This window comes from Juglans microcarpa x Juglans regia, chromosome 2D (assembly GCF_004785595.1).
Source record: "Juglans microcarpa x Juglans regia isolate MS1-56 chromosome 2D, Jm3101_v1.0, whole genome shotgun sequence".
Taxonomy (NCBI): Eukaryota; Viridiplantae; Streptophyta; class Magnoliopsida; order Fagales; family Juglandaceae; genus Juglans; species Juglans microcarpa x Juglans regia.
This window is the reverse complement of record NC_054596.1, coordinates 38,095,085-38,108,894: the sequence shown is the minus strand read 5'-3', so window position 1 is coordinate 38,108,894 and position 13,810 is coordinate 38,095,085. Positions and strand designations below refer to the sequence as shown.

Below are 13,810 nucleotides of genomic sequence, written 5' to 3'. Positions count from 1 at the left end.
GTTTTGTAGGGAAGGTGCTCACATTAAAGTGGTGAAGCAACTGTGCTTCATGGGCCAGTAAGTGCCTGAGCAGCTCCTCAAGGGAAATGGGTTCAAGTCTGGTGGATACAGAAGTAACAATAGCATCATAATCGGAGCCAAGTCTAGCGAGAAGATAAGGAACAAACTCAACAGGTGGTAAGGGACGATCAGCTGCAACCATGGTGTCGACAAGGGTTTTAGCTTTGCGAAAATAAGCTAAAATGGGGTCTGAGCCTTTCTTAAGGGAGGCTAATTGAAGTTGAGTCTGTAGAAGACGAGCCTGGGAGACTGAGGCATAATTTGATTCAAGAGAGAGTCATACCGCTTTGACAGTGGTACCTCTAACAACTTGTGCTATGAGTGTCTAAGAAAGAGAAGAGATAAGGGCATACATGACTAATTGGTCTTGTTGAAGCCAAAGGTCGTGAGCTGGATTTGGAGTGTTATCATCAAGCTCTAGTTTTGGCGGAGGGCAAGAGCCATCAACATACTTGTATAGTCATTGGCCACAAAGGCAAGGAACCAATTGAACATTCCATAACAAGTAGTTATCGGGGGTGAGCTTGACAAAGATTGTATGAGAAAAATTGGGTTGAGGAAGGGTGGGAGAAGAAGAAGAGGAATCAAGCGAGGAAGCCATGGAATTTTAGTCCTTTAGAGCTCTAGTACCTTGTTAGAGTAAAGAATTTATGGTTTTCATTGATTGAAAATTGTTATTACATGAGGTCCTCTTATAGACATAAGTTACAATGAATGGAATATTCTAAAGCTAATGCTACGGTTGATTTTGCAGAGGTAGAGAAGCACAATGCATGCAATGCATGTTTGTTGCAGAGTTTGTTACATGGAGCTACTCAAGTCCTTGTGCTGTGAGGGTTGCAGGCTAAAGGTCTTTGCAAGGGCACCTTTGTCCTTAACACATCTCATCATTATAATTTTATCAAATTCTCATACAAAATATAATAAACAATTCAACATTTTCAAATTTCAAAACAATAATAATATTAAAAAATAATATTCTAACAATATTTTATTCAACTCATCTTAAATCAACTCATCTCACTATCCAAACGAGTCCTAATGATGTATGCATTATAATAATTACAGAATTGGGTAAAAGCTTTGATATTGATATCTCAAACAAGGACCTGTGAAAATCACAATGCATTACAATAGTGGTTTTCCAACCATTCTGTTGAAAACAAATTCTTATATGCCAATAGTCTCTGACTTTACAACATTTTCGATCAAATTATTTATGATCAATAATATTGAAACATGCAACTAGTATTAGTTTACACAATCTTCTGAAGTCCAAATAACATTACATACTAGAAAATCTTGTTGCTATATATATATTATATATATATATATATATATATATATATATAGTTATCGTGTAACATTCATTTACCAGGAACTGATATACTTAGCCAAGCATATGCATCAATTCCGAAACCTAACACGAGACCTCTTAATGGTGCACATAACTTCGACCTCTCATCGCCTTTGGAAGTTGAATGATTTTATTGCAAATGCAAAAATGACAGCAAAGAACATGCAGAAACCAACCACCATTATGCCGGCTGTACTCAAGAAATCATGCCTATACCCAAAGACATCCTTGACTAATTGCCTTACGGGCATCGAGTGCAATCCATCTGATAGTTTCACTACTCTATTATCTTCACCATATTGTGAAGTCACGAGGCCATACAAACTCCAGGCTACAGGGTTCGCCCAATAATACCATCTCCACCATACTGGGATTCTCTGAAAATAAGTAGCCAAGTTGTGAGTCTTATGACATGTATGCCAGAAATAAAAAAGGAAAGATGTTTGTGCGAGTGTTTTGTACATGTGAGATAAAGAGAGAATACTGTATAGAGAGTAATTCTGATTATTGAATTCTTTGGTGTAGATTGGTTTTGAAAAAAAAAAAAAAAAAAAGGAACTTCCATGTACAATCTCACCCTGTAGCCAAGTTATTCTAGCCATAAAAAGTTCAATGGTAAGTACTAGGGACAAGCTCTACGAATCAGTATTTCAAATATGCAGGGGATCTTGGGCCCACAAATAAGCAAATCCAATGATAACAACAATAAGTTTGTATGTAAAAAATTAGTATAATCCCCTCCTGCCAGACACCAGCCCATGACTCACTGTCAGATTATATCTCTAGGAGTTCCTAAGCTGAGAATGATATGTAATAGCTTGAGTGTATAAATGAATACAAGGGTGGATTTCCTACAGATCATTGTGTAAATCTGAAATAAACAAGGCAAGCAGGTCTGATTAAGTAAAATTGATCTAATGCTCTAGAAGCAAGAAATTTATCACTTCATTACCTTGTGAGGGATCATAAAACCGCTGAAAAGGTTCCATAGCATATAAAATGGAGCAGATATGACAGCAGCGACATTATGATTTGGTGTTACAGCAGTTGCCATCATTCCATAAAAGGTGAAGTAGAGCATAGTAAAATACATAAAGAATAAATACAAAATAAACTTCAAGGGAGTCCACTCGAACGAAGCCATTGAGTAGAAAATTGTGCAGTAGATGATTGACTGTGAGAACACATAGGGGAACTCAATAGCAACCTGCACAGAGAGAAACATTAGCTAACTTCAATGAAATCCAGTGATTTTAACAACTGGAAACGAGGAAAGATATCAGAAGGAAACCTGAGCAAATGCAAATGGTAAAGCTGAGTACAACCCTGCGGCTCTCTCTCGATATGAAACAAATCTCTCTATAGAAACAACTGGTTGAACAGCAGTGGCATTAGTAATTCCAACGAACAGGATAGCTACATACATTGATCCCATGGCATTAAATAAATCCTGCTGGCTATCCCTGTCAGAAATGAGAAAAATAGTTAAAGAGTCGCAGAAGATCTGATGCTGTAGACTGAGACCATAAGATTCTCGAGGGACAAATGAAAAAGAAAAAAATAAAACTAAATACAGAGGATTGAGTGATTTGTAACTAGGATTGAGTTTGCCAATTGTCCATTAAGCCCCAATAGGACTGAATCAGGGTACGAATAGCACTGTCCAGCTTAAAAGCTGTCCAACAAAATCTGATGTCATCTTAGAGTTGGCCCATTTCTGCTATTAGATCATAAACTGCCATCAAAATACGCATAACGGGTCTTGGGTCAAAGCTGCCATCAAAATGTCAGTTTATGCAGATTTGACCCACGTTCTGTTTTTCCTTCCCCTTGTACTTTCAAAACCACCTCAAACATTAGGACAGCAATTGATTTGAAAGATTGCATGCAATTAAACCATCTCAACTTAACGATCAATCTGGCTTTCTCAATTGCTGCTTCAGGGAAGAGCTTTATAGCAACCACCATCAGATCCGCAGATGAGAAAGACGACCAATTTAAGGAATCTAAAGCACTGACACACCTTCACAACAGTACATGTTCATGGCCTCCATACTAGCAATCTGCCACTGAGAGGACCAGGTAGATACACGTCATATTAATGCACCTCATTAGAATTAACTGTTTCTGTTAATCCTCCTAACACAGCATCATAATCAGTCAACTTCCAAGTCAAATGAATTAATGAGCAAATTAGCTGGGAGCATGTTATGAAGTAGATTATGTGGTACCACAACTCGATAGCTAAGGACCAAAATTTTCATGAAATCTAGGGTTAAAAATATTTCAAAAGATAAAGAAAACCTTTTAGCACCAAATCTCCAACATATCGTTCCAAGCATTAATGAGATGATGACAGTATAGAAGCAGCGAACAGCAGTGTATTGTGGGTTTCTCCAATAAGATAGATTTTGCTTCCAAAGACAAGCCAAAAACTGGTGAAAGAATGACTGAGAGTACTTGGTTGGAAAGTTCAATTCTTTGGCAGTACTACTCGGCTTGCTTAGGCTTTCAACCAACTCTCTGTTAAGTCTGAAATGGAAGATGATAGCCAAGTTAAATAAGGAAATGGATAGTTCCTCTAACAACAAAATCATTAACCTAGCAAAAAGAAGAAAAAACAAACAAATCAATAGCCAGAATCCATTGAAACAGTGCATACTGAAATAAATTTGAGTTTCGGTAAATTTCGGCAAAGTCCACTCCAATACGGTTCTCTTCAGTAGGAGAAGTAACCTCAAGCATCCATGTAGCAGGATTATAGCCAGACCTGATTTTTTCCACTCCTTCAACTGCCTACAGAAGCAAATTTTATATCATTCAAATGTCTATTTTGATAAGTACTTTATATCATGAAGATGTTTCTTTTATTGGCACCAGTTGCCTAAAATAAAGTTATGACTAATTATGGGGGTGCACAGGCCCTCAATAAGGAGTTTCCTGCAAGTGCACCTCGGATAATTCAAGGGAAAATTCCCAAGTCCGATGACTCCTAGAAATTGTTTACACTCAAGGGTTCAAACCTTGGACCTGGAGGGAGCATACCACCAATACCCAGGCTCTTACCATTTGAACCAACCCCTAAGGGTTCTATCATCAAGAATTTAAATTTCACTAATCACAGAGATAATAATATGCATGGCCAGACCTCAAAATATTTGATGAGCTCTTGAGACTTGGGGCCAAGTGGACCAGCATATATGAGCTGTCCTCCTCGCTTCATAAATAAAAGCTGCATTTAAAGTTGAGATTAGGTTACGATAAACAAAGAGATCATGATGATCTAGAAACACATGATTATAAAATATTGCAATTAATCTATCTATATAATGTACTGATGTGACAAAGCAGCGACACATCTTTGTGAGAAAGGGAAAATGAACTGGCAAGAACCTAGGGGAATTTTAGTAACTCGTTCTTCTAATTTATATGCACAGATATATAGAATATGATCTATTGGCAAGAATTTTGATTTCTGAAATTTAGCATTTCAGACAATCAGAAAGGAAAAATTTGTAGAAGAAACTCTCTGCCAAAATATAGAAGCATACTGCATCTATGCATGTGTGTGTAATATACATATAAATACCTCGTCAAAGGATTCAAAAATGTCTATGCTAGGCTGATGGATTGTGCACACTATTGTTCGCCCAGTATTTACAATATTCCTCACAGTTCTCATCACAATAGCTGCAGCCCTTGCATCCAACCCTGATGTGGGCTCATCCATGAACACTACAGAAGGGTTGGCAACTAGTTCAACAGCAATTGTTAATCTTTTTCGTTGTTCTGTTGACAAACCGTCAACTCCAGGAAGACCAATCAATGCCCCACTCAATGGAGTGAGCTCTACAAGTTCCATCACCTCCTCAACAAAGGCCTGCAAATTTCAACCCTCCAGTAAACATAATGTACCAAGACATACATAAATATATTTTTTTTTTTATATTTACCCTTTGTGTCTCCAAGTCAATATCTGATGGTAACCGAAGCCAGGCAGAGAACAGAAGTGATTCCAAAACAGTCAAGCAAGGGGAATGAATATCAGTCTGTTCACAGTAACCGGAAATTCTTGCAAAAGTTTCCTGCCTTTTGGGATAGCCAGATATCTGTATGTTCCCTTCTATGACTCCACCAGTTTTTCGACCGGCTAATACATCCATGAGGGTGGTTTTCCCAGCACCACTGACTCCAACCAATGCTGTAAGGATACCAGGCCTAAATGCTCCAGTGACATCAACCAACAGTTGCAATCTATCTTCTACTATCCCTTGTTGCTTCAATTCCTGAAGTGGTACTTTGATCAGAAATCTAGGTCAAGATGTTTCTCGAACTTCATGAGGGAAGAATGGAGTTATATACCCACCAGAGGGACATCCACATAGTAATTGATATTGCTGAAAGTCATAGAAAGTGGTTGAAATGGGAGAACCATGCCTTTCTGCTTAAGATGCTTTCCTGCTAAGAAGTGATGACAAACTTAAACATTTACCTAAAGTTTGGAGTGACCATGTTGATACTATGCAAATAAGATTAAATAAACTAGAGAGAAAAAATTGCACACATAGTTAAGGGGGTTCGGCGTGTGCTTGCATCCAAAGAAGAGAGAGTCATTGTTCACACTATGTTGAACAAAATTAAACTACAACAGTGTATGTGTGTGAGAGAGAAATGCTTTGTACACAGAGACAATGCGTGAACAGTAAAAAAGTTCCCCCCCCCCCCCCCCCAATCACCAATATCCCCCTCCCCCCAATGTAAGACCTGGCATAAATTAATTTTGACACCCATGAGGCTTCTTCTTATGCTTATGGAGAAAACATTAAATTGCTTATTATGGATATGAACCACTATAGCTAACAAACTGAAAAAGAAAAATATGAAAGGAAGTTAATAGAAAATTTATTTTACTAACCACTTAATGAACCCGAATGCTGCAAGTAATGCCTCAGCTCAACAACCGCTGTTTCACCTTTCCTTCTCCTTTCTCTCTCTTGCAGCTCTTCCTTAGACACTACAGCTTGTTGTCTCCCCAAAGCTGTAGGCATGTAAAAGAATAACATGATAAGCCTTCACTAACATTCTTAGCCTATATATTAGTATCATAAGGGAGATATTAGCAGACCTCTGTTTTTTTTTTTTTATACAAGATTAGTAAACTTCTTAACAGAAAGAAGAGGCTTACGGTTAAGATAAGCTAGAAAGAACGTGAAAAGTGCGTTGAATAAAACTGTGTATCCAATCATAGCACCGACTCCAATCCAATACCAGTACGTCTCTGGAAACAAAGCACGCGCCCTTAATAATGCCTCACCTAGTGGAGAGCTCAGGTTCTTCCCGGCGCTCTGCATAATAAGGGAACAGACAACTATAAGTTTTAAATAGAATCAAACTGCTAGAACACTAACTCAATTGAAAGGATAACTCAATTTAATTACTCCCATCACAATATAGAAGATTATACTAAACAAGATTTACCTATTAAAAAAAAACATGGTAAAGGCAAAATTTCATGGAACGTCTCAGTATCACCTTTCATCCCCGAAATAGTTACACGAAAAGATAACAATGCTATGTATAATCATGAAGTGGTAGAACTCAATTGAAAGGTTAACATATCCAATGCATCTTCTGTATGACCCAAGGAAAGCCAAAGCTAGATATGGACTTATATTTTGAAATGACTATCTATATAATAACTGAAACTCCTTGAAATCATTATAAAGCCAGTTTCACCTAACAAGGAACCGAGGTGAAACTTGAAACTTAATACACTTTTATCATGCTCATTCATCTCTGCCATACTACTTCCACCCAATGTGAGACTTAGGGCCCATTTGGATGCTTAGAATACCTCAAAATATTTGTAAATAGTAGTGAAATGGTTTGAGTTAAGATGTTTTATTGGGTTTTGGGAAAGGAGAGAAAAAAAATTGAATAAAAATATTATAAAGTTAAAAATCTGTTTGAATATTATTTTGACATATTATTTTTGTTTTAAAATTTGAATAAGTAGTTTGTTTTTTGTGTTTTGTTTGGGAGTTTGGAAAAGTTGTAATGATTAGGTAATTGATTAGATGAAAAAGTTAAAGATTTGAAATTGAAAAGTGTTGTGTTTGAGTGATGTTTGGGAAAGAAATATCTGAGAATCTTGAGAACAGTTGTGTTGCCAAACGGACCCTTAGTAAGGTACTACAAGCTCCCCCACTCAAATCATGGGGCATTACATCTCAAGTCTTCATGAATACAATTTCGTGATCATATTCCTTTCAACTTTCTCTGCATAATGTCATCAGACTAGCAAAATGCCAATGCTGTTTTTTTTTCCCCTCTCCTTTTGGTAACTAAACACCAGCAAATGCCAAAGCTATCACGTGAAATGGAACAGATGATATTCTGGCATTACCTTATCCCAAGAATGTCCAAGGAATTCATTATCAGAAGCTGCATTTTGAGCATACATCAAAGGAGAAATCCAGAATCCCCAGATCCACCATTTTGGTATATCATCTGTCACAATGTAACAAGAAAATGAATATGCATAAGAAATGAAAGACAACAAGTAAACATTGAAAGAATTTTTGTTTGACCTCTAGAAATAATAAACCCTCCAAGAGCCATGACAACCAGCATGGCAAATGATCCAAAGGTGTTGGCAACTATCATGTTCCGGCCCAAGGAACCCATAAGACGGAAGAGAGCTATTGACATTTGGTGCAGAAAGAAGTATAACAAGAACTGTCGAAAAAACCTGCACATCAAGCGTTAATACAGCAATCCACCCCAATCAACTGTTATAATACATTTTTAAACTTCACGAAAGCATAACACTTACCTAAGAATTGAAGGATCATATCCAATCACATAGTATGTGACAGCCACCCAGAAGCCAGACTCTATGAGCGAGGTTGGAATACTTAAGATCCAAGAAGGAAGAGTATACACCCAACTTGGATAGAAATGCAAGTCTCTATGCTTGTAAAGCACTGGAAGCTTGGCCACCAACATTGACACCTCGGTAAAGCCATTAAAGAGAATAATAACCATGGAAAAGTACAGTGCCCCAAGATATAAGCCTCCATCGTCAATCGTATTATGGTGCATCGTTGTCCGGAAAAAGACGCTCATTGTGATCAAAGCAACAAAAAAAAGCTGGAAGACAGTAAATAGTACTTGCAAATCAGCACTCTTTATGTCATGAATAAGAAAATTCACAACTAAAAACAAAATGGTCTGGAAAATAAAATTCTATAACCTGCTTTGCTAACATAGAAGTTAATGTAACTCTTGTTGACATATCATAAATACAACCAAAAATGGCAGAATCCTAAAATATGAATTGAGATGTGGTAATAGTTAATAACTACCTGAATGAATTTGAAGACATAAATAAATGAATTCCGTTTCATGATTAGCCTCTGCCAGTAAAAGCTGGTCTTGAGAAGTTCACGCCTCTTTACACCATAGCGATATGTTGCCAAGGCTGCTGGATGATTGTAGCGTTTATCAAAAGGAACACGCAGTGCATCAGACAAATTCTTCCCAGCACGATATGAGCGAAAAGCTTCGGCAAACTTTCCTGCAGGTATGTATCGGTGAGGGCGGTCCAGAACAGACCAATACTGCTCTTGGTCTTTCTCCGACGTAACCTGTATATAAAAATCTGAAAAAAGATACCACAATAATAGAGCTGAAAGTAATCTAAAGTTCTCCGCTACTTACTTCTTGCAAGAAGTCTGCCACATTCTTTCGCTCTGGGCAACCAAATCCCATAAATGCGAAGAACTCAAGAGCAGCATCACGAGGTCCTTGGTATACAATCTGCCCCTCACATAAAAGTATTACATCATCAAACAACTCGTACGTCTCTGGAGCTGGTTGAAGCAGAGAAATTACAGTGGTGGCATCAAGTGCACAAGTTGAATGCTTCAGATATTTGATGATCTGATAGGTAGTAGAACTATCAAGCCCAGTTGATATTTCATCCATGTATAGCACTCTTGCTGGACCAACCAGTAATTCACCTGGAAATCATATATCTGCTCAATAAGCATAAATCAACACACCATTGACTAGTACACCATTAGAAATACATGGTAAAGACCTGTTGTAAGCCGCTTCTTTTGTCCCCCAGAAATACCCTTGAGCATTTCATCTCCCACCAATGTGTCAGCACAGATGTCCAACCCTAAAATCTTTGTCATAACATATTAGTGATACGTTGAAGAAGACAGATTCAGCAACAACTTCCTATCCCATTTTTTCTAAATCTTTAATTACTATATGAACTATAAACTCTTTTCTTATTAAAAAAAGATTAAAAAGAAACAGTTCTCAGAGCTTAGAACGCATAAGCCAATCTACATGACAAATTCAACACATTTGACCTGATGTCATTTCATGGCCTCTTTGCAAAGGGATCAATCTGTTCACTCTTGCAGAAGAGAGATTATATGATTAAAATAACATTCTTATCTATTTACACTTTTGGAATAAATAGTGATTTAATAAAATATCGTAACAAAGTTCTCAACTTCGAACTTTAAATTCACACTCCACCTCATTTCAAATAGATATCTCACTTCTTGGATCCACTTATTTAGTGGAAGCCTGCCCACACATGAGCAAGAGTATTAAAATTTAAATTAACTTATTAAGCACATGTCTTCCTTTCAGTTTAAGTTTTTAGGAAAAATGATGATATAGCACACTAAAAAACAACACCTCCCAATTCAAGAGACAAATTTAACATAGAACAGGTCATTTTAAAAGTTTTAACTGGTTTTGACCCGTTTTTTCAAGCTTTGGGCGAAAACGGTGGCCCCTAATGCATCTAAAATAACTCAAATCACTTGAAATTAATAAACCAGTGGCTGAGGGTTACGACATAATTTTTGGTGTCAACTCCAATTGAAGAGCTCAAAAGGGAATGATATCCTGAGAACTTTAAAAAGAAACGGGAAAAAGGTAAAAGAAAAAACCGGTGGACAATTCAGGGTCTGTTTAACAGCCCGGAATACTATGCTCTACCCATGACGCTTGAACAGGACTGCCTTGTGCTAGCACAGAGAAACCTAGCTAGCAGGCTATATTGATGAAAAAGGTGGCATTTGTCTAGATCAACATGAACTTAGGTTATAAATGTTCTACCATTTTGGTGCATAAACAACAAGGAAAAAGATGAAAGGTGGTGGAACCGCGATAGGAGCATACATGACCATGTAGGTGGACTGCCTATTAATTTTAAACACCATACAAAAGAGGGAAGTATTAATTTAGCAATATTAATAAACAAACTTTGCCTACACGAGTCAAAAACCAAAATTCTGTAAATGGGTATTCTGCATCTTATAACTTCACACCCACAATATGGTTAAAATACCATTCAAGTATACATAGTTGGAGAATGGCAAAGAACTAGCATCCAAGGTTCTAAAAGAAGGTGCATAATTAGTCATTCATGAAATTAAAATAATATTAATTATGTTTATAAATTTTAATGTAGCGATATAATCAGTTATATCCACCCTGCAGAAACCAGAATTGAGATGATACCTTCATGATGTACTCCACAACAAGGCTTGTGTCCTTTCCCCCCAGAGCTAATGACTAAAGGAAGAAATTATAACAATTCTTATCAGTAATAAACTATCGAGCCAAAAAATAAATTAAAAAAAATGCTAAACAGACCCACACCTAACAAGTGCAGTACCTTCATGAATATATCAAGATCTTCATCAGGTTTTATCCCAGCAAGCTTTTCCCTTCTTGCAAGTTCCACTAGCATGTCTGAGCAGAAGTATTCATTATGTCAGTATCTAAAAGCATCATCATACACATACCCAAGAAAACCAATGCTTACCATACTTAAATCCAACCCCTTGACAGCGACCTGCAAGTTCAAGAGTTTCCTTTACAGTCATTTCTGCAACATGCCAATCCTGTTGGCTCACATAAGCAGATGTCCTCTGAGGAACAAATTCGTTCAGGCTATGTCCATTGTAAGTGATTCTGCCTGACATCTTCAGAAGGGATCAAAGTATCAGTGGCAAGTAGTAAATGATGAATCCAACAGGAAATTAGTAGCAAGTCTTTGCAATATATTCAGCAGAGCAATTTATAGTGATCACTTAAATTAGCTCAAAATGCATAAAAATAGAGGTTGAAAATACGTAAAAATGACAGCTTATCGCTATCAAATTAGAGTTTGACCCTGAGAAACCTACAAGCTCATTCCTGCAGTATCCCAGAAATGACATGAAAAATTACAGTAAATATCACATTATTACCGAACCGCGTGATTACCAAAAGTTGTACAATCTTCAGGGTAGTGCATGAACATATTTCGTTACCTTCAAATGAGTTCCAAGGCGACCAGCAAGAGCCAACAGTAGAGTTGTCTTTCCAGAGCTTGGAGGACCCAATAGCAATGTCAATCTACAAGATAACGCAACTGCTTATTAAACACACACTTGAACGGACATTGAACAACTGGGTTCTGATCGAGATCGAAATTCACCGTGAAGGTCTAATAATCCCACTAATATCGTCTAGAATCGTCAACTTGCTTCTCTTTCTTCTGTATATCCGCAACTGCCTTAAAAGTTCCTAAATGATATTTAGAATAGAGAGAAATTTAAAAGACAATCAGAACCATGAGATGAAACAATAACCGTAGCATGAACTTGGGTCCTTTTAAAATGGTTACTAATTAAGAAAACTCAACCTCACACATGTTGAAAACAAAATTGGGAATTGTTGGCAGTGCTCTGCTTCCAACATGGACGAAAGATTCAACTGTCAAATTCTGGAATCGAACCTCAATCTTCGGAAACTTTAAATTTACTCTGTAACACCACATTTGTAAAAGAAATAAAACAAAGAAGCAGTTAACCACAGTAGGTATCCAATCAAAGGATTCAGCTAGGAAGATAATATATAAGTGAAGAACATAGAGAGAGGAATAACTTCCTGGAGTCAATCGAAGATAATATACACTAACAATGGGAAAGCCAATGGCACATCAACAAAGTCATTGGCGAAGTAGAGAAAAAAATCAATCAAAATTCCAGGACAATGCACACGGGGAATGGGATCACAATTGAGAAACGATAAAGGCGAAATAATCCAGATCATATGCGAGAAACTTTTAATGGTAAAACTTGCTGTATGTCCAGTAGGTTGAAGGAACTTATAACCCTTGCCTAAAACTTTTTCTTGCAAGAAAACTAGACAGAGAGAAAAAAAATCAAATAAGAGAATAGCCATGCATTGAACTTCAATCCACCTTGTTGAGAGACGGAGAAAATGAAATTTCACATTTTTTTTTAATTTTGTGTGTGTGTCTGCTGATTCAGTTTTCAAAACGCGACAAAGTTAACTGAACAAAACCCTCCCAAATTGTTAAATCAAGGTAAGTTGAGTAAAAACTCTAACGTAACTAACAACTTCCAAATTTATTCGCCTCAGTTTTCCTACATTGTCTCAGCAACTAAGTTTTTTTTTTTTTAAATCCTCAGCAACTAAGTTGAACCAAAGAAAATTCATCCTCGCAATCAAGCACTTCAAGCAGACAGGGTATTACGCATCAAATCGGCGCCTCATCCTATCGAAGAAAAGTTCCGGGTCGTCGTCGACCGAGCTGACTAGCCGGTCCAGCACAAGCTTCTGCTCCTGAGCCTGGAGTTCGGTCACCTCGATCTCCCTGGTATCTCCAACAACGTTCCTAAAGATCCCTCTCCGTACGCGAGCGTAGGTGGGCAGCCTCTCCAGCGCGGCCCACCGTAGCGCCTCCACATCCTCTCCCTCCTCCCTAAGCGACAACGTCCTGGAAAACGCATTCTCCGCAGAGTTCCACATCCAGATCAAGATCTAACAAAACCTTGGATCTTTTCTATCCAAGAGATAAAGTAGAGAGAGGGGGGGGGGGGGGGGGGGGGGGGGGGGCGGGGGGAGAGAGAGAGAGTGCGAGAGAGAGAGGCCTTAGCAATTTGGTGAGAGTGTGAATTACTACCACTACTTCTAAGGTTCAGATGAGTAGTTGAGCTATGCATTAATGGCGGGGTTTCTCCAATAAGGTCTTCGTGTTCGTTGATAATTTATCTCTCTCTCCGGTGTGTTTTGTACGTTGGTGTGATACAGTTTGCCACAGAGAACCTCATTTAATGGCCGCGGGAAAGACAGTGGGCGGGTTTACCCGAAAAGAATACTCGCGCGCGGCTTAACGACAAAACTACTCGCAACTGTAGAATGCCACGTGTTTTACAAGGGTCCTCTGGTCAAGGATCTAAGACTTCTCAGAAATAATTACGATCGCGTGAAGAGAAATTGGCGTGGATGCGTGAGTGGGTAGGAATTTACGGCCACATTTGAATTGAAACGGTTGGGAAGCAC

At 37.9% G+C, this 13,810-nt stretch overlaps 1 protein-coding gene across 3 annotated transcripts; it reads right to left on the bottom strand.

Annotated features, from left to right (window-relative positions):
- Window positions 1-1,170: 1,170 nt before the first annotated feature.
- On the bottom strand, window positions 1,171-13,533 carry LOC121250196 (ABC transporter G family member 32). Of its 3 annotated transcripts, none has more exons than XM_041149206.1 (25): window positions 13,002-13,533; window positions 12,144-12,264; window positions 11,937-12,025; window positions 11,770-11,854; window positions 11,280-11,439; window positions 11,130-11,206; window positions 10,973-11,026; window positions 9,522-9,612; window positions 9,140-9,441; window positions 8,785-9,066; window positions 8,253-8,569; window positions 8,008-8,168; window positions 7,824-7,927; window positions 6,603-6,762; window positions 6,333-6,455; window positions 5,784-5,878; window positions 5,371-5,703; window positions 5,007-5,297; window positions 4,566-4,649; window positions 4,080-4,213; window positions 3,722-3,949; window positions 2,709-2,880; window positions 2,370-2,624; window positions 1,410-1,794; window positions 1,171-1,378 (listed from the first exon to the last, which is right to left on the bottom strand). In XM_041149206.1, the coding sequence occupies exons 1-24, from the start codon at window positions 13,274-13,276 to the stop codon at window positions 1,522-1,524; spliced, it is 4,266 nt and encodes a 1,421-aa protein (XP_041005140.1). In that variant the 5' UTR covers window positions 13,277-13,533; the 3' UTR covers window positions 1,171-1,378; window positions 1,410-1,521. The 3 variants fall into 3 exon arrangements, with proteins under 3 accessions (XP_041005140.1, XP_041005142.1, XP_041005141.1); XM_041149208.1 differs by having other exon boundaries at window positions 5,784-5,875; XM_041149207.1 differs by having other exon boundaries at window positions 1,351-1,794.
- Between the last annotated feature and the right edge of the window lie 277 nt (window positions 13,534-13,810).

What these genes read in the sequence shown, in the direction of transcription:
- LOC121250196 (XM_041149206.1), bottom strand. Translation starts at nt 13,276, where the DNA reads ATGTGGAACTCTGCGGAGAATGCGTTTTCCAGGACGTTGTCGCTTAGG. An exon ending in ATCTTGATATATTCATGAAG is followed by an intron (nt 11,027 to 11,129) that starts GTACTGCACTTG and finishes TTCTTCCTTTAG; the next exon opens with TCATTAGCTCTGGGGGGAAA. An exon ending in TACCATTTGCATTTGCTCAG is followed by an intron (nt 2,625 to 2,708) that starts GTTTCCTTCTGA and finishes CTCTCTGTGCAG; the next exon opens with GTTGCTATTGAGTTCCCCTA.